The sequence below is a fragment of the Anolis sagrei genome, chromosome 4 (genome assembly GCF_037176765.1).
Source record: "Anolis sagrei isolate rAnoSag1 chromosome 4, rAnoSag1.mat, whole genome shotgun sequence".
NCBI classification, from domain to species: domain Eukaryota; kingdom Metazoa; phylum Chordata; class Lepidosauria; order Squamata; family Dactyloidae; genus Anolis; species Anolis sagrei.
The window spans coordinates 59,607,378-59,626,759 of NC_090024.1; the positions used below are offsets into that span (position 1 = coordinate 59,607,378).

A 19,382-nucleotide genomic window follows, 5' to 3' on the forward strand; every position below is an offset into this window, starting at 1 on the left:
TTTTTTGGAAGTGACCTTTATACTAAAACTCTGGGGGAAAAATCTGGGAATTCTGAGAATCTCAAGCAATTTATTTTCCAGATTGACTGAAGACTGTGAGCCTTTCCAGATGTCTCTGTATATTAAAGATTTGAATTAAACATTCTTTTCTTAAAAGTGAAATTAAATTCACATTTCTGAAATGTCTACAACACATTTTAAATGAACATGCTTTCAGACATCACCTTAGGAAATTTCATATTGCTGATATTGTCTTACCAATATCAGCCTTAGAAATATCTAAAAGATGTGCGTTGCCCCTTCTGTCCTGCTATAGTAAGCATATTAATACACAAAGTTATATATTAATGCTATTGAATGCCCAGTCTCTGTTTTTGTCTGCAATTCTAATTGGAAAAATTAACTTTCTTAAGTTGTAACTTCAAATTAATTTGAACCTAAGAGTAAGTAAAGAACAATGTGATAATATGAGCACTGTGCTGTTGTCACATTTCCTAGGGGTGGTTTCTCCAGCCCTTTGAAATAATTTGGCACCTCTTTTGAACCAAAAATGATGCCTTGGTATTCCTGCTATGTGTCTCAATGAGGCTTTGTTAGAAAATGGAGATAGGGACACTGCTGTTGAATACATATTTACACAAATACTGTGAGCAACCCAGCATAGTTCCTTCTGCCAGGACAAATCTATCAGTAATCTTTCCAGGAACATGGATCAGACATACATCACAGTTGACCTTTTGCCCAGAATCTCTAAAGTAAACATTAAATATAATGAATTTTCCCATTCTCTGTTATTCTCACACAGATTAGAGCATACTCTAATCTCACAATTAAAGCACAATTCTTACATTTCAAAAATGGACAAAAGAAGCAGCACCACAGCAACAATACTTCTGGGTTAATGCACAGGCTGTGTTCTGTTTCATGTACGAGGACTTCCATCTAAACCAGGTATGGGCAAACCCAGGCCCAGAGACTGGATGCAGCTCTTTGGGCTCTTTTCTCAGTCTCTCCACTCTCTCTACATCCTATCCTTCCTTTTCTCTTTCCTTCCTCCTTCCCTTCCTCTTTCTCCTTCCCTTTCACCCTTTTATCTGTCCTTCCTTCTCTCTTTCCTTCCCTTCCATCCATCCATCTTTTTCATCCTTTCATCTTTCCTTCCTTCCTTTCGTCTTTCCATCCTTCTCACTTTCCTTCCTCCTTACCTCCCTCTCATCCTTCTCTCTTTCTTCTTCCATCCTTTATCCCTTTCGTTTTTCCTTCCTCTTTCCTCCCTCTCTCCCTTTGTCCCTTCCCTCCCTTTTGTCTTTCTTTCCTTCTCTCTTTCTTTTATCCTTCCCTTCCTTCCCCATTCTCTTCATTCCCTTCTTCCTTCTCTTTTTCCTTCCTCCTTCTCTTCCTTCCTTCATTCCATCAATTCCTTCCATCATTTAATCCTTCCTTCCCTTTTGTCTTTCCTTCCTTCCCTCTTTCCCCCCTCCTTCCATCTCTCCCTCTTTCTCCTTTCATCCTTCCCTTCCCTCCTTTCATCCTTCCTTCCTTCCTTCTCTCTTTCCTTCCTCCTTCCCTTCCTTCTTTCCATCACCAGGCAGCCAGTCCTCCTAGACCGTCCAGAGTGTTAGTATACAGCCCCTAAGTTAGAAAGTTTGCCCATGCCTGACATAAACTCTCAGGCACAGAACATCACTTTGATGTTGTCAACAGATAAATGAATTTTCTTACAATCAGTTTTTTTTTCACTGTCTAGTTTTCAGAAGCATACATAAAATAAGAATATGATGGCATGAACCATACTAATTTTAGTATTCATCAAAATATTGCTTATCAGCCTTTTGGCTTAAATCAAGTAAAATGATCTATCTTTATACTTCAGGATCTATTCTAATGCCCTCACAGTTGACTTCTTTTTTTGGCAGCAGTATCCACTCTGATTAATGATTGAGCCACAGTATGGGGAATCTTTCAATGTCTTCATCGTTGCTTTCATGAATGCTTGGATTGTGCTTTTCCTGCATGGCAGGGGGTTGGACTAGATGGCCCATGTGGTCTCTTCCAACTCTATAATCTACTTTAAAGTTATATAAATTGTTATTTTTTAAAGTTCAACTGTAACCTGCCTTTGCAATTCAATAATCATTCCAAGCCTTTTGTTGTTGACAGCTCTGATTGCAAGGGTGCTTTGAATGTGATTTTCCTGTTTCTTGGCAGGATGTTGGACTGGATGGCCCACAAGGTCTCTTCCAACTCTATGATTCTGTGATTTCATGATTCTATAGGTGCCATTTGAAGGGCCAGCATTTGAGCTAGAGCCTGAAAGCAGGGCCTATGGAGGAACTTAACATTTCTCAGTCTGCAGAGCAAGTAAAAACAAGTTCATCTGAGCAGGTGTAGAAAAGATTAAATGTTCCAACTCTTTTGGACCTATGAAGGGAGAAGGCTCAACTCTGCAGGTCCTCCAGGTTAGCAGAGAAATGAGCTATCAATAGGCAACACCTGAGATGCTCACATAAAAGGTGCTCAAGTGTGGCACCTTGCTGGTGGTAGCAACTTCAGTGTTTAGAACTGTGACCTCAACTGTTGGTGATCTCTGGGCTGTTCCTTGAACTCTGGCATTTGATTTTGTAGATTAAGCCTTGACTGTAGATTCTGTTGGAATGGGTTTTGGAACTTGGAACAGGCAATTGGCTACTCTGGTGTGATTCCCTGCTGTTGTTGATGGTTGGAGTCTGTGCTTCAACTTGAACTATTTGCTCATCTACTGTTTGAACTTGGGGTCTAGACTTTATGACACCTTTGCTTTTTTCTGCTAGTAGCACAGTGTTATCTGCATATCTTAGATTGTTGATGTTCTTTTGTCCACATTTCACACCAAATCTAATCCTGCTTTCCACGTGATACTTTCAGGACACAACTTAAACAGATAGTATGATAAAATGAAGTTTTGCATGAACTTCTTGCCATGTCTATAGAATGAAGCCGTTCTATTGGTATGTCATTGTTTCCTGGTTATTCATTTCTTCCAAGTTCCATCATTCCAGTTTGTATTTTGCTTTTCAGTACTGGAGGTCTGTCTTCATATGGTTCTTTTAAAAAGTGAATCTGCCATCTTTTAATCTCTTTTACATAGTTCTTCAGTTTATTTTTTCTATTGTCTTTCTATTTGTACTTGATAGTCCCCTGCTAGGTATAGGGTATTCCCACTCTTTGTTTAAACTTCCCTTTGATTTCTTGATTCTTGTTGAAGAAGTCTCTTGTTCTCCCTTTTTTGTTGTCAACTTCTATTTCTTGCCTTGATTATTATAGTAGTTTTCCTTATCACTGAACACAAAGAGTTGAACAGTTCCATTCAGAGTTCTAGTTCGATTCCTGTCAGCTTCCACTTTTGTTTCTTTTCTGTCCTTGACTGCTCAAGGAGTTTGATCTGTCATCCATTAAAATTTGCCTTTCTTTTAGGCTACAGACAGTGTCTATCTGGATTCTTCTCTTGGAGTGCCCTTGGCTTCAGTCCAGAGACCATCCAGTTCCTGGTCAATGAAGCTTAATAGTGCAAATCTATTTTTTACCTGTCTGTACATTCTTCAGTGATTTTTTTGTTGTTGATGTACTCAGAAGCAAAAGGTAAACCAAGGCTGCATATGTAAACATATACTAATCTAAAATTAGTATTAACATTCAGAATGAGTTAAAAATGGATGGCAACATGACATGACACGACATGATGAACAGGTTGGCTCAGCAACCCATCTTCAGCACACTCACACAGACTATTATCAGATATAGGAAGAACTAGTGGTGCATTGTAGAATGGATCTTTTTTGGTTCAGATTTACTCTTTCCTGTCTCTAGACAGGCAAGATCCTACAAGTTACTGCCAAAACACCTCAGGGGAGTGTATTTTCTTCAACCCAGCCCTTAAAAGTGTTTTCTTTTTAATATTCCTTTAGCGGTAGCCATAGTTGAATGTTACATACAGATATAAAAATGAATGGGCTGCCAGATTCAGCACTTCCTTCCCTCTGAAATACCAAATAAATTATATGATTTAATTCATTCTAGTCCAGAAACTTTGAACAAGAATTGAAGAAACCAATTAAGTTAAGTGACAGATTGTGGTGGTTAACAAAAACATCTGCACTTGGAAAATCCCACTGTGTGTGAAACACTTTTCTTTGGGTTGACACCATTTATTGTTTATTTCTTTACCACATTTATACCCCACCCTTCTCACCCTGAAGGGGACTCAGAGCGGCCTTACAATAGGCAACAATTGAATACTGCACAAATACATACAAATAAAATAAACTAATACATTAAAATCCAAAAAGTTAAAAACATTAAACATGAAAAGTGATTGTTAAAACCACGTAGTCCAAAATCATAATCCAGAGCCATTCTATTCATCATTACACTATTTTGTATTCCCTTCTTGCACTGATTGAAAAATTACTGACCAAAGGATTGGTACCATAGCCGTGACTTTGGTTTTTTCCTAAAGGACAGGAGGGAGGGAGCTGATCTAATTTAGCTGGGGAGGGAATTCCATAGATTAGAAGCCACCACTGAGGAGGCCCTGTCTCTTCTCCCCACCAACTACACCTCTGAAGGAGGCAGGATCAAAAGCAGGGCCTCCCCAGACAATCTTAACCTTTGAGGTGGATCATAGAGGGAAATGCATTTGGACAGGTAAACTGGGCCAGAACTGTTTGAACAATTCAAAGCCAGCACTTTGAATTGTGCTCGGTAGCAGACCGGGCAGCCAGTAGAGCTGATGTAACAGAGAGGTTGCATGCTTCCTGTATGCCACTCCAGTGAGCAGTATGGCTGCCATCCGTTGGACCATGTATATTAGATCAGTCTGCAGTACTGCTATACCAAAAACAACTCCCCCAATTTGGTGCCCTTCACGTGTCTTGGCTATAACTTGTATGATGCCTAACCAGAAAAGGAGTTAAGAATAAAAGAAATCACTATTTACTAGAATAAACTGTCCGAAGGAAACCAATTTTCAGTGCTAAAATAAAGTATGCACCTTTTTTGTCTGCTTCTAGTTTATTTGTATTTTTCTGAGGAGGGGGTCAATTTTGAAAAGGAATCTGTGATCCCCAAAATGTTAAGATTTAGTAAACTAGATTGTGAGCAGAGTAAGACAGTTAGGATACAAAAAAATTAATCCAGAGTGAATACCCTTCAGTTTATGAGTCAGACACCATGGCTACATCCTCTTTGCTTGGAATCCAAGTCAAATGCCCAGGACAATTCCACCTGCAAGACTGAACCCAGAGTGCCAAATTTGTTGTTGTTGTTGAAACATGGGTCTTTGCTTTTAATATATTCAGGACAAACCAGAATTTAACTAGTGCAGCTTTCTGTATCAAGGAATCTGTTGGATTTAGGACCCAGTGCTGTTTAGACCCAAGTTTAATAATGCTACCGGAACACCATATAAATTAAGGCAATTTGACTCCACTTTAATTACCATGGCTAGATGTTATGGAATCATGGGAGTTCTAGTTTTATAAGCTTTCTCTACCAAATAGTGATGGTGCCTCACCAAACTACATATCCAGGATTCCATAGCATCAAGGCATGGCAGTTAAAATGGTGTCAAAAGCCATTAACTCTACAGTGTAGATTCAGCCAACATTGTCATGTTTTAGAATGCCTACTCTGAATATGGGTAAAAGCACTGGAAACAGTAAGAAGATGGCTAGAGGATCTAACCCAGGCCTGGGAAAACTTGGGCCCTCCAGGTGTTTTGGACTACAACTTCCACTATTCCTAACAGCCTCAGGCCCTTTCCTTTACCCCCTCTGCCACTTAAGCCGAAAAGAGAAAAGGGAAAAGGAAAGAGTTTGAGGCTGTTAGGAATGGTGGGAGTTGAAATCCAAAATGCCTGGAGGGCCCAAGTTGGCCCATGCCTGATCTAACCTAAAGTTGAGGAGAATGTGATGTTATGTGTGCCTTCAAGTCACCTGTTGACTTAAGGCAACCCCATGCATTTCATGGGATTTTCTCAGGTAAGGAACACTCAGAGGTAATTTGATCCTTCCTTCCTTCCTTTCTCTGAAATCTAGCCTACAAGCACTCTTTCCATCCATGTCCTTACAAGGATTGACTTTGTTGAGCTTCCAAGTACAGACATGCAAACACCAGAGCACCTCACATAAATAACACCATGTAACAAAATGTGAAACTTTTTCTGTTCCCGGCTTGAAAGTGTTATTTCCTGTCTAATTGTTTGGTACTAACTTTGACAGTAGTTGTTACACTCCAGAGACTTCATTTTTCTGACTGCCACAAACTATTTTGTGTTAATTGAGACCTGATGAGATATTCACTGAAAAACTATATCAAATTATGCTGCAGGATGTCCCTCAATAAACAAAGTTTTGCAGTTTAATAAACTGTTCCTGTGTTTTTATAATAGAATCAATTTAAAAAGGACATTTATAACCCAGGAACAAAAATTGTATTATGTAGTGTAGTCATAGCTATGACACCTTGGAGAATAACAACGTTATAGTGACATTCACATTTTTTTTCTTATTGGACCCATGAAGACTGTGGCCCCTTCTATACTACCATATAAAATCCAGATTATCTGCTTTGAACAGGATGATATGGCACTGTAGACTCATATAATTATTTCAAAGCAGATCATGTGAATTAAAGGTAAATGTTTTCCCCTGACATTAAGTCTAGTTGTGTCCGACTCTGGGGGTGGTTCTCATCTCCATTTTTAAACCGAAGAGCCGGCATTATCCGTAGATGCCTCCAAGGTCCTTTGGCCAGCATGACTGCATGGAGTGCCGTTATCTTCCCACCAGAGATTTATCGATCTACTCACATTTGCATGGTTTTGAACTGCTAGGTTGGCAGAAGCTGGGGCTAACAGCGGAAGCTCACTCCGCTCCCCAGATTCAAACCTGCAACCTTTTGGTCAGCAAGTTCAGCACCTCAGTGGTTTAACCTGCTGTACCACCGGGAGCTATTGTTACTTATTGTTATTTATCTGAATCGCTATAGAAATAAATATTGCTTCTAGGCTACTAAGGAAAGGGTACCTATTGATCTACTCACATTTGAATGTTTACGAACTGCTAGGCTGGCAGAAGCTGGGGCTAACCCCGCTCCTTGGATTCAAACTGCCAACCTTTTGGTTAGCAAGTTCAGCAGCTCAGAAGTTTAACTCACTTCACCATGGGCTATTGTTACTTATTGTTACTTATCTGAAACTCTACAGAAAGAAATATTGCTTCTAGGCTACTAAGGAAGGGAAACTTATTGATCTACTCACATTTGAATGTTTACGAACTGCTAGGTTGGCAGAAGCTGGGGCTAACCCTGCTCCTTGGATTAAAACTGCCAACCATTTGGTTAGCAAGTTCAGCAGCTCAGAAGTTTAACTCACTTCACCATGGGCTATTGTTACTTATTGTTACTTATCTGAAACTCTACAGAAAGAAATATTGCTTCTAAGCTACTAAGGAAGGGAAACTTATTGATCTACTCACATTTGAATGTTTATGAACTGCTAGGTTGGCAGAAGCTGGGGCTAACCCTGCTCCTTGGATTCAAACTGCCAACCATTTGGTTAGCAAGTTCAGCAGCTCAGAAGTTTAACTCACTTCACCATGGGCTATTGTTACTTATTGTTACTTATCTGAAACTCTACAGAAAGAAATATTTCTTCTAGGCTACTAAGGAAGGGAAACTTATTGATCTACTCACATTTGAAATTTCGAACTGCTAGCTTGTCAGGAGCTGGAGCTAACAGTGGGAACACACCCCACTCCCCGGATTCAAACCGACAACCTTTCGGTCAGCAAGTTCAGCAACTCAGCAACATTTGCATGTTTTTGAACTGCTAGGGTGGCAGAAGCTGAGACTAGCAGCAGGAACTCACCCTGCTCCCCGGATTTGGAACCGCCAACCTTTCGGTCAGCAAGTTCAGCAGCTCAGCGGTTTAACCCACTGCGCAACTGGGGGCTATTGTGACTTATTGTTATTTATCTGAAACTCTATAGAAATCAATATTGCTTATAGGCTACTAAGGAAGGGATACATATTGATCTACTCACATTAGCATGTTTACAAACTGCTAGGTTGGCAGAAGCTGGAGCTAACAGCGTGAACTCATGCCGCTCCCCGGATTTGAACCTGCGACCTTTTGGTCAGCAAATTCAACAGCTCAGGGGTTTAACCCACTGCACAAATGGGGGCTATTGTTACTTATTGTTAGTTATCTGAAACTATAGAAATAAATATTGCTTCTAGGCTACTAAGGAAGGGATACCTATTGATCTACTCACATTAGCATGTTTTCAAATTGCTAGGTTGGCAGAAGCTGGGGCTCACCCTACTCCTCGGATTCGAACTGCCAACCTTTCAGTCAGGAAGTTCAGCAGCTCAGCAGTTTAACCCACTGTGCCATTGGGGGCTCCTGTGGGACCTGGGAGAGGGAAAGCTACAGCAGAACCAGAAGTCAGTCACTGTGGAGTGAGTGCAGCCTGACACCAGTCGAACTCAATGCTCTGGAAGCAGGGGAGATGCGCTTGGGTGAAGCACCGGCACTCTTTGGCAGAGATGCTATGCCAGGCTCCTGCGCTTCCCTAGCCCTGAGCCACCGCAGTTCCAGCGGTGCCAAGTTGCATTCATTCTGCAAGGGAAATGCACCCCGGAGAGGGGAGATTATGGGGGGAATGGTGGGGTTTGGCTCACCTGGATGGTCTTCCCGGCGGGGAAAGCCGCAGGTCCCCCAACCAGCTTGCAATAGAGCTCCGAGCGGGGCTTCCCTCCCTCGTCCTGCCCGCAGGTGGCTGTGGCCCAAATGCCCGCTGTCTCGGCTAGATTGAAGTAAGGCGGCTGGAGGCTGCTGCCCGGTCCAAAGTCCGGAGAAGGAGCCTGCTGAGAGCCCACGGAGGGGACGAGGAAGCCGGACCAAAGGGGAAAGAGGAGCCCGGCCAGGGCCTCCAAAAGGACCCCTCTTCCTCCTCCTCCTCCTCCTCCTCTCCTTCCCTCCACTGCCATCCCCGGCATCCAAGTCTTCTTCTTCTTCTGGCGGCAAAGAGAAGCCAAAGGAAATCTTTCCAGCCTCCCTCCGCTCCTCCTTTGGGTTGTGCCGATTGGCCCGAAGGGCACCGAAAGGGAAAGGAAAGGAGGAGGGAGAAGAAGAAGCCGATGCACCCCCTACTGCTCGGCTACCAACCTCGCAGGCCTGTGGGTCCAAAAGTGCATCCACATTGAGAAGGAAAGCCGCTTGATACCGTTTTCACTCTGCCCTGGGCTCAATGCGATGGACTCTTTAGCTCTTTGGAAGAGAAAGCTAAAGAGCTTTTCAAACTAGAGCAGTGTTTCTCAACCTTCCTAATGCCGCGACCCCTTAATACAGTTCCTCATGTTGCGGTGAGCCCCAACCATAACATTATTTTCGTTGCTAATTCATAACTGTCATTACTAACTGGGGCGGCATACAGGGAGCATCCCACCCCCCTGTTATGCCAGCTCCACTGGCTGCCGGTCCATCTCTGAGCCCAATTCAAAGTGCTGGTTTTGACCTATAAAGCTCTATACGGTTTGGGCTCAGCTTACTTGTCCGAACGCATCTGCCCCTAGGTCCCACCTCACAATTTCAGATCATCTGGCTCGCCTGGCTGGTGACGCCTGGCTCTAGAGCAGTAGGTGAGAAAAAGATCTTGGAGTCCTCGTGGACAACAAGTTAAACATGAGCCAACAATGTGATGTGGCGGCAAAAAAAGCCAATGGGATTTTGGCCTGCATCAATAGGAGCATAGTGTCTAGATCTAAGGAAGTCATGCTACCCCTCTATTCTGCTTTGGTTAGACCACATCTGGAATATTGTGTCCAATTCTGGGCACCACAATTCAAGAGAGATATTGACAAGCTGGAATGTGTCCAGAGGAGGGCGACTAAAATGATCAAGGGTCTGGAGAACAAGCCCTATGAGGAGTGGCTTAGGGAACTGGGCATGTTTAGCCTGAAGAAGAGAAGGCTGAGAGGAGATATGATAGCCATGTATAAATATGTGAGAGGAAACCATAGGGAGGAGGGAGCAAGCTTGTTTTCTGCTTCCTTGGAGACTAGGACGCGGAACAATGGCTTCAAACTACAAGAGAGGAGATTCCATCTGAACATTAGGAAGAACTTCCTGACTGTGAGAGCCGTTCAGCAGTGGAACTCTCTGCCCCGGAGTGTGGTGGAGGCTCCTTCTTTGGAAGCTTTTAAGCAGAGGCTGGATGGCCATTTGTCAGGGGTGATTTGAATGCAATATTCCTGCTTCTTGGCAGGGGGTTGGACTGGATGGCCCATGAGGTCTCTTCCAACTCTTTGATTCTATGATTCTATGATTCTATGATCTGGGGAGCCCCTGCTCTCGTTCCCGTCAACAGCACAAATGTGGCTGGTGGGGGACGAGGAAGCCGGAGGGGCCTTCCCAGCTGTGGCCCCCCACCTATGGAACACACTCCCAAAGGAGGTAAGATCTGCTTCCTCCCTCCTGACCTTTAGAAAAAAAATTAAAATCATGGTTCTGGGACCAGGCCTTCGGATAATAGATGTATGCAGCTTTTAGTGGGACAAGGACTGGAACGGTGACTTGACTGATGAGATTGTTTTGTGGTTTTAATAACTGTTTTGATATTTGATTATGTACTGTTTTTAATATGATTTATGTTTAAAGTGTTGTAGTTGTAAGGCATTTAATTTTTGCCATTATCTATGTGTAAACCGCTTTGAGTCCCCCTCGGGGTGAGAAAAACGGTTTATAAATGCTGTAAATAAATAAATACATTTTGCTACTGCCATGAATCATAATGTAAATATCTGATATGCAGGATGTATTTTCATTCACTGGACCAAATTTGGCAGAAATACCCAATACGCCCGAATTTGAACACTGGTGGGTTGGGGGGGGGGGTTGATTTTGTCATTTGGGAGTTGTAATTGCTGGGATTTATAGTTCACCTACAATCAAAGAGCATTCTGAACTCCACCAAGGAGGGAATTGAACCAAACTTGGCACACAGCACTCCCATGACCAACAGAAAATACTGGAAGGGTTTGGTGGGCATTGACCTTGAATTTTGGAGTTGCAGTGCACCTACATTCAAAGAGCACTGTGGACTCAAACAATGTTGGATTTGGACCAAACTTGGCATGAATGCTCAATGCCCAAATGTGAACACTGGTGGAGTTTGGGGAAAATAGACCTTGACATTTGAGAGTTGTAGTTTCTGGGATTTATATTTCACCTACAATCAAAGAATATTCTGAACCCCACCAACAATGGAATTGAGCCAAACTTCCCACACAATTGGGCCAAACTTCCCATGTCCAACAGAAAGTACTGTTGTTTTTATGAGCTTTGGACACCTCTCTGACACCCCCATGACCCCCCCCCCCCCCCGGATCTTGACCCCCAGGTTGAGAAACGCTGAACTAGAACAACCATCATTTCATAGCCTTGAACCTGCAAACCACATTTATTCTACTACAGGAGAAATGCATTCTAATAGGCAGAAGGGAGCAGTCTGGATGAAAAGTGCATCTACACCAGACATGGGCAAACTTGGGCCCTCCGGGTGTTTTAGACTCCAACTCCCACAGTTCCTAACAGCTTCAGGCCTGAGGCTGCTAGAAATTGTGGGAGTTGGAGTTCAAAACACCAGGAGAGTCCAAGTTTACCCAGGCCTGATCTACACTGTAGACACACCCTGGGTCAATGATAGGGAATCATGGGATGATACTATGTAAATAAAGTTTCTACAGTAAGTACTGCACAATTAAACAGGAAAAAACACTTTCAAGCCAAGAACAGACATTTTTTTTCAAATGGTGTTACACAGCGTTATAGTTTTGCAAGATCTTTAGCTCTCTCTGTTAAAGACTGCTTTTATCTCACTGAACTACCACTCCCAGGACTCCATGGCAATGAAGCAAGGCAGTTCAAGTCACATCAAATTGAGTTAATTTAACACCGAAAGCCACATAATATGGTGTAGTGCTTTGAGCACTGGACCCAAAATTTGAGACCAGATTTCAAAACCTACTGGATCACTTAGAGGCAAGTCACAATCTCTCGGCCCAACCATCTCCAAATAAATCTGGCCAAGGAAACCCTGTGATAGGGTCACTTCAGGGTGGTCATGGTTTGGATGCAACTTGAAGGCATGAAACAACAACAAAGGCAAAAGTTTAGGTTTCCCCCTTGACTTTAAGTCCAGTCGTGTTCGACTCTGGGGGTTGGTGCAAAGGCAAAAGTCTGAAGTCATGAATGCCACAAGTAGTGATCATCAAAATCTGAAGAGACATAGCATCTGGATATTGGCTCAGGTTATTTACTTATATAATCATTTAAAGCTCCTTATTAATTCCAAAAAATGACAGATTATCTCTCAGTTTCACAGTATCGCCATCGTCGTTGTTCCTCCATTCTCAGTTTTTCCTGACACATTAATGAGGGAAATTTGAGCTCTTATCAAAAGCAAACCAAAGCTGCATCTACACTGTAGATTTAATACAGTTTGCCCTGGTTCAACATTTATGGAATCATAGAAGTTTTGGTGAGATGGTGCAAGTCCTTGTAAAAACAACTTCCAAGATTCCATAGCACTGAGCCTTCGTAGTGCAAGTAGTGTCAAATTCCATTGATGCTGCAGTGTAGATCCATCCCAGATATGAGTTGCAGCATTTCTCAGTATGAAGAGTATTATTTTGTATCACAGATCTTAATGATGATGGGAGGGAGGGAAGGAGGGAGGGAGGGAGGGATAGAAAGAACAGGTGGGACTTCTCAGAGCCTCAGAGATATGGCTTAATATATATAATTCTGACAGTTATTATAATGTTTTAAGAATTGCCCAATGATACTTTCATCAATTCTTAGATTCAAACCGCTCCTGACCTTGGAGAAATACACTCAACTTAACAAGGTGGGACTTACTTCTGGAGAACTTACTTCTGGCCTGCATCAATAGGAGCATAGTGCCTTGATCTAGGGAAGTCATGCTACCCCTCTGTTCCACCTTGGTTAGACCACACCTGGAATATTGTGTCCAATTCTGGGCACCACAATTGAAGAGAGATGTTGACAAGCTGGAATGTGTCCATAGGAGGGTGACTAAAATGATCATGGGTCTGGAGAACAAGCCCTATGAGGAACAGCTTAAGGAGCTGGGCATGTTTAGCCTGAAGAAGAGAAAGCTGAGAGGAGATATGATAGCCATGTATAAATATGTGAGAGGAAGTCACAGGGAGGAGGGAGCAAGCTTGTTTTCTGCTTCCCTGGAGACCAGGATGTGGAAAAATGGGTTCAAACTACAAGAAAGGAGATTCCATCTGAACATGAGGAAGAACTTCCTGACTGTGAGAGCCATTTAGCAGTGGAATTCTCTGCCCCGGAGTGTGGTGGAGGCTCCTTCTTTGGAGGTTTTTAAACAGAGGCTGGATGGCCATCTGTCAGGGGTGCTTTGAATGCAATATTCCTGCTTCTTGGCAGGGGGTTAGACGATGGCCCATGAGGTCTCTTCCAACTCTATGATTCTATGATTCTATATACACATAGAAACTGATTGAAGACCACTGCAATATAAAGCAGACTTGAGCTGATGGATTTGTCTGAGTGAACCAGTCCCATGTATACAAGAGAAATGGGGAAATGACTAATACTATAATGTGTCTGCCTATGTCCAGTTCTTGCACACTGATCTTTGTATCAAATTTCACCTGGGGAATAAAAAAGTCCCTTATTTTCCACCCATTTGCATATCTAATTCCATTGGCAAAATGGGCAAGGATATAAGAAAAACCCAAGTTATCTCTTTCTGTTCTCCAGTTTTCTTATAGTACTCATCTTGTAGCAGTGCAAAGTTGGTCAAACAAACAAACAAATCCCAAACTTTGTTTTTCAATCAGGAAGATGTTTTGGGTATTGCTTTTGAGGAAGGAGACTGACAAAGTGGAAAGTCTCCAAAAGATGATGACCAAGATGGCAAAGTTTTGGGACTTGGATATGTTTAGTCCAGAGAAGGAAAGATTCAAAGATGACATATTAACAATCCTGGAATATATAAATATCTAACCCCTTGCTTTCTACTGCAAAGCACCGAGTAAATAGATTCAAATTGCAAGAAAGAAGCTCCACAACGACAATATTAAGAATAACTTCCTGAAGGTAAGAGCCAAGGCTCAATTTAAGTGGTTGGGTTCCTGAAGCAGTTTCAAAAATGGGGCCACCTTTGTGTTTATGAAATAGAAAGTACAATAGATTGCAACACAATCTTTAATCCATTTCCTGCTTTCTGCCTTTTTATTCCAGATCTTTCCTTCCGGAAATCTCATATGAGACGATTGTTCAAATCAACTTGGCCATGGAAGCCTATTGGGTGACCCTGAGCGAGTCACACTCTCTTAGCCTCAGAAGAAGGCAATGGCAAAGCTCCTCTGAAAAAATTCTGCCAGAAAACTATGTGATAGGTTTGACATAGAGTCACCATACGTTGGGAATGACTTGAAGGCAGACAACAACCAACATTCTTTGATGTTGCAGTTGATTTTATTTTGTTTTATTTTATTGTATGTGTTTTAATCTGTATTTTTGGGCTTGTCCCCTTGTAAGCTGCCCCAAGTCCCTTCGCGGAGATGGTAGCAGGGTATAAAAATAAAGTTTTTTTTTTTCAGGAGTGGAAAAAATGTGTCTTATATATCCAAAACTTTTTTATGCTTTCCAAGTCCCTGAAACCCACAGGCTCAGCTACATTTTTAGGGAGACATGTAAATCTCCATATGCCCTGAAGAGTAATAGTCTTTTACCTTAAAACACTTTGTGCTCCCAAAACCTACTTATTGTGCTAGGAACTGGCTAACAAATAACAGAAGAAAAAAGCCCAGTGAATTAATGGTGAAACTGGTGGCGATTGCCAGTTCCTTCTGGGTTGCACAGTCCATGGATTGGCAAGTGGAAACATGGACACTAACCTTCTTCCTCTGGCCTTGGGATCTGCAAATTTTATGCAGGTATTATCCTCATTTGTCCCTTGTCCTGTATCTTTGAACTGCTGGTTTGTCTCTTCTGGCAATGTTTATGCCACTACCCTAATAGGATCCAGAATTAAATTTGCCAGCATGCAAGAGCAAAAGGTGTGGTGTGCCTGCCCACTCCAATGTTACTCGTGAAAATCCTCCAAAAGAAGTAGGCAGTAAGTTATCAAGTAACACTGGCACTTTATGCATGCTGCTTTAACCTTGACAAAGTGCTGAATTAGCCTCTGGCAGAGGAAGAGGCTAATATAGGCAGAGGAAGTGTCTCCATTTACAGTGGCTGAAAGATGATTTTTGACACTGCAGAATAGGTTTAATGTAATATATAGGTCAATCTTTCTCTAGCAGGAAATATATGCATGAGTCAATATTTTTACCTCTAAAATGTTAAAGCTCAGCTATAAATCACAGAGAAGCAAGTGTGGTTGTATCCATCAATCTCTTTTCCAAATCCAGCACCACCTCCTCCAAAGCCCAGTTCCTAAATGTGTGTGACTTCAACTTGTCTGCTGACTTACATGGACCTAATGAACTGCAGGGAGTTTTTTAAGGCAAGGAGTACTCAGAGGTGCTTTGGCATTTCCTTCTTCTGAAATATAGCTTACAGCACCTGGAATTCATTGGTAGTCTTCCATCCAAACACAAACAAGAATCACTTAGCTTCCAAAATCAGACAGGATCTGGTGTCTTTTCGGTATTTGGGCCACAACCTAATCTAATGTACAAAACACTACACCATGTTGTTTTTGTAACCATATATAGGCAGTCCCTAAGTTACAAACAAGATAGGTTCTGTGTTCTTAAGTTGAATTTGTATGCAAGCCGGAAATGGTGCATTTTTAAAGTTTAACTCCATATATAAAGTAAAGATAAAGGTTTCCCCTTGAAAGTAAGTCTAGTCATGCCTAACTCTGGGGAGTGATGCTCATTTCCATTTCTAAGCTGAAAAGTCAGCTTTGTCCATAGACACCTCCAAGGTCATGTGGCCAGCATGACTGCATGGAGCACCGTTACCTTCCCACTTTAGCAGTACCTATTGATTTACTCACATTTGCATGTTTTCAAACTGCTAGGTTGGCAGAAGCTGGGGCTAACTGCAGGAGCTCACCCCATTCCCCAGATTCAAACCGCTGACCTTTTGGTCCGCAAGTTCAGCAGCTCAGTGGTTTATATATATAGCTGGAGTTGGCTGGATATATATATATACACACACACATACAGATATACACACACACAACACGTATGTGTGTGTGTGTGTGTATAAGCTTTAAATATCACATTTTCTGTCCCTGTGATAATTGGATTTTGAAAAATGTACCTTGTTGTGGAAGATAGGATTGGCAAGAAAGCTTCAGTGGTGACACTTTTCCCCCATGATAACTTTTCCAGGAGTGAATTCTCTTTCTAGGAGTAGACTTCTCTCACTTCTTGATGTCTCACCTCTGTTCTTAACTATGAGTCATTTGTAAGTTGGATGTTTATAAATGAAGGCAACAATGATACAAATAAGTAGTGTGGGAATGTTGTTGTTCATTCGTTCAGTCGTTTCTGACTCTTCGTGACTTCATGGACTAGTGTGGGAATAACTGTTGTATTTTAAATGGACACAAAATATTTGAAACCTCAGGAAGCAGACTCATATGTGATCTATATTACATCTAGGGTAAAGTATTGGTGTGGACCTCGAAGAGGCTTGTTCACCATTATTATTATTATTATTATTATTATTATTATTATTATTATCATCATCATCATCATCATCATCATCATCACTAGCACACAGCAAACTGCCCTTCAAATAGGAAGCTGCTGATATAAGACATGACACAGGGCTACTGTACTGGCTCTTAAACCCCATCACATGTTAAAATCAGGAACATTTTGTTATTTCTTAATTCTTTGCCTTGGAAAATGGCCATTAAGAGCTCACAGGAGCTTTAAAGCCACTCTGCAGGACTGAAATAACTAATGCTAAGTTGTAGAGATTCCGACAGCTTCTGTACTTCTCAAGAAATAAGCATGTGTGCAATGGAAACAAAAAGGGGCATTCACGTAACCATTGCCACACTGCTTTCTTCCACTTCTGCTTGTATTGAACATAAGCCATCCACATCTGAATGTTTTGCATAAATAGGTAGGACTAGGGGAAGACTGTCTTACTAAGGGTGCAGTGAATCTTCTCCTTTTTTTTTACTCCATACTTGGAAGGAGGGATTCAAGCCATATGGGGGATACGATTCAGCACCTTGGACAGCTCTTTTGGACTCTACAGTAAAGTAGTCATGGAAGACAGGAGTTGTTTTTGGTGGTATGCAAACTGACCTTTTGGGAGATAATGGTGGGATATAAATAAAGTTATAATGGTCTTCAAAGGTCATCTTCTAGTTATGCAATTGCTTCTGTTCCAAACAAAAAGAATCAGCCCAGTTATTTTTCCAAATGTTCTGTCATCCAAAGTGTTTTTGTATTGTTGTGTTGTTGTGCACCTTCGCGTCATTTCCAATGTATGGCAACCGTAAGGTGTCCCTATCCCAAGGATTTTCTGGGACTGAGAGTGTGTGACTCACCCAAGGTTACCCAGAAGGCAACCATGGCCAAGGAGGGAATTGTTATTTCCAACTACACTACACACGCTCTTTTATGTTAACTATCTATCTTCAATCAAGGACCTTCTAAAGTTTCTATATACTGCTATAAGACTGACCACTAGTATATACATATTTATAAAGGTGTCTTCCCATGAGTAAACTCATATTCCTACTGCTACAGACAGAAATGTCCGGCCAACATAAAATGTGCAATTCTAAACCTGAACAATAGATTTGGGAGAACTCTGAAACTGTGGTTAGCTAACAGATAAAGTATCTAGACATGTTTTTAATGGGACAGATGGATAAAGTTATCCTCCACTGATTTTACAAACTCCTTTATAAACATTTATGACAATGCCCCTTCCCTGGCTCCATGTGGACAAATTAGGAAGGACATATTTTTTTAATTTTATCATTGTACACTTGATTTCAGCATAATTTACATATGACTCTCTGTATAGGTGGTGCAGTGGGTTAAAGCGCTGAGCTGCTGAATTTGCTGGCCGAAAGGTCACAGGTTCGAATCCAGGGAGCGGCGTGAGCTCCTGCTGTTAGCCCCAGCTTCTGCCAACTTAGAAATTTGAAAACATGCAAATGTGAATAAATCAATAGGCAGGAAGGTAACGGCGTTCCATGCAGTCATGTCGGCCACATGACCTTGGAGGTGTCTATGGACAATGCCAACTCTTCGGCTTAGAAATGGAGATGAGCATCGATCCCCAAAGTCGGACACAGGGGAAAACCTTTACCTCTGTATATGTTTTCATGGCCAATTTGCAGTAGTGTTTTTTTCTTGATTTTAGCTTATTGACATTTCTTTTTCTTGCTTTTCTATGGGTATATTCACATTGCAGAATTGTAGCACTTTAATACCAAACTAATTGCCATACTTTATCCTGGGTTTTGTAGTTTTAATTGTGAAAAGAATTATATGGTAGATAATGTTTGTTCTGTAATTTAGGGGAGGGTCCCAGAGAATCGGAAGTACTTCATACTACAAATACCTGATTTTCATAGGACTAAGCCATATCAATTAAACTGCTATCACTATATAGTATGGCTTCATCCTATGTCTCTGTTACATATCATTTATAATTCAATTAAAATCTGTTTAAAAACTGCAAAGTGTTTGGACATTCACAATGTCAGAAGCTTTGCTCAGAAAGGTTATGAATGGAATTAAGTACTTCAAGTTGCTGTTCTGAATGCAATGGCAAAAGTGCCCTCCTCACCACTTTTCCTGACCTATACGACAAAGAGAAGGAACTGTTGGCAGCAGCATGTTAAAAACAGGATGTGAAATACAGAGGATGTAATATCAGTTTCTCCCCATGTATTTATCTGGCAAGGCAGAAGGTGACAGGACTGCATCAGCAACACATGGAACAAATGAACTGTATCTTACAATGGAATTTAGGATTAAATATCTAACATCTATTTGGCTAAATGACTAATCATGTGTTAACATCTCACTCCTTTGTTTACCACATTTTGAGACAAATGACACAAATTCTGGGATGAGACACCTGAATTGTTGTTGATGAATATATTCATGTCAGAAACCACTTGAGAAACTGCAAGTCTATTTAGTGTGAGAGAATTGGCTGTCTGCAAGGACATTGCTCAGGGGATGCCCAGATGTTTCACCATCCTGTGGGAGGCTTCCCTCATGTCCCCGCATGAGAAGTTGGAGCTGACAAACGGGAGTTCACCCTGCTTCCCAGATTTGAACTG

At 41.7% G+C, this 19,382-nt stretch overlaps 1 protein-coding gene across 1 annotated transcript in view; it reads right to left on the minus strand.

The window, feature by feature from the left end:
* Nucleotides 1-9,110, minus strand: part of LAMA3 (laminin subunit alpha 3) — a 167,718-nt gene extending 158,608 nt beyond the window's left edge. The window contains exon 1 of the mRNA XM_067467445.1: nucleotides 8,722-9,110. Coding sequence (XP_067323546.1) covers nucleotides 8,722-9,039 — 318 coding nt within the window. The 5' untranslated portion in view covers nucleotides 9,040-9,110. The remainder of the gene's footprint in view (nucleotides 1-8,721) is intronic.
* Nucleotides 9,111-19,382: the final 10,272 nt, after the last annotated feature.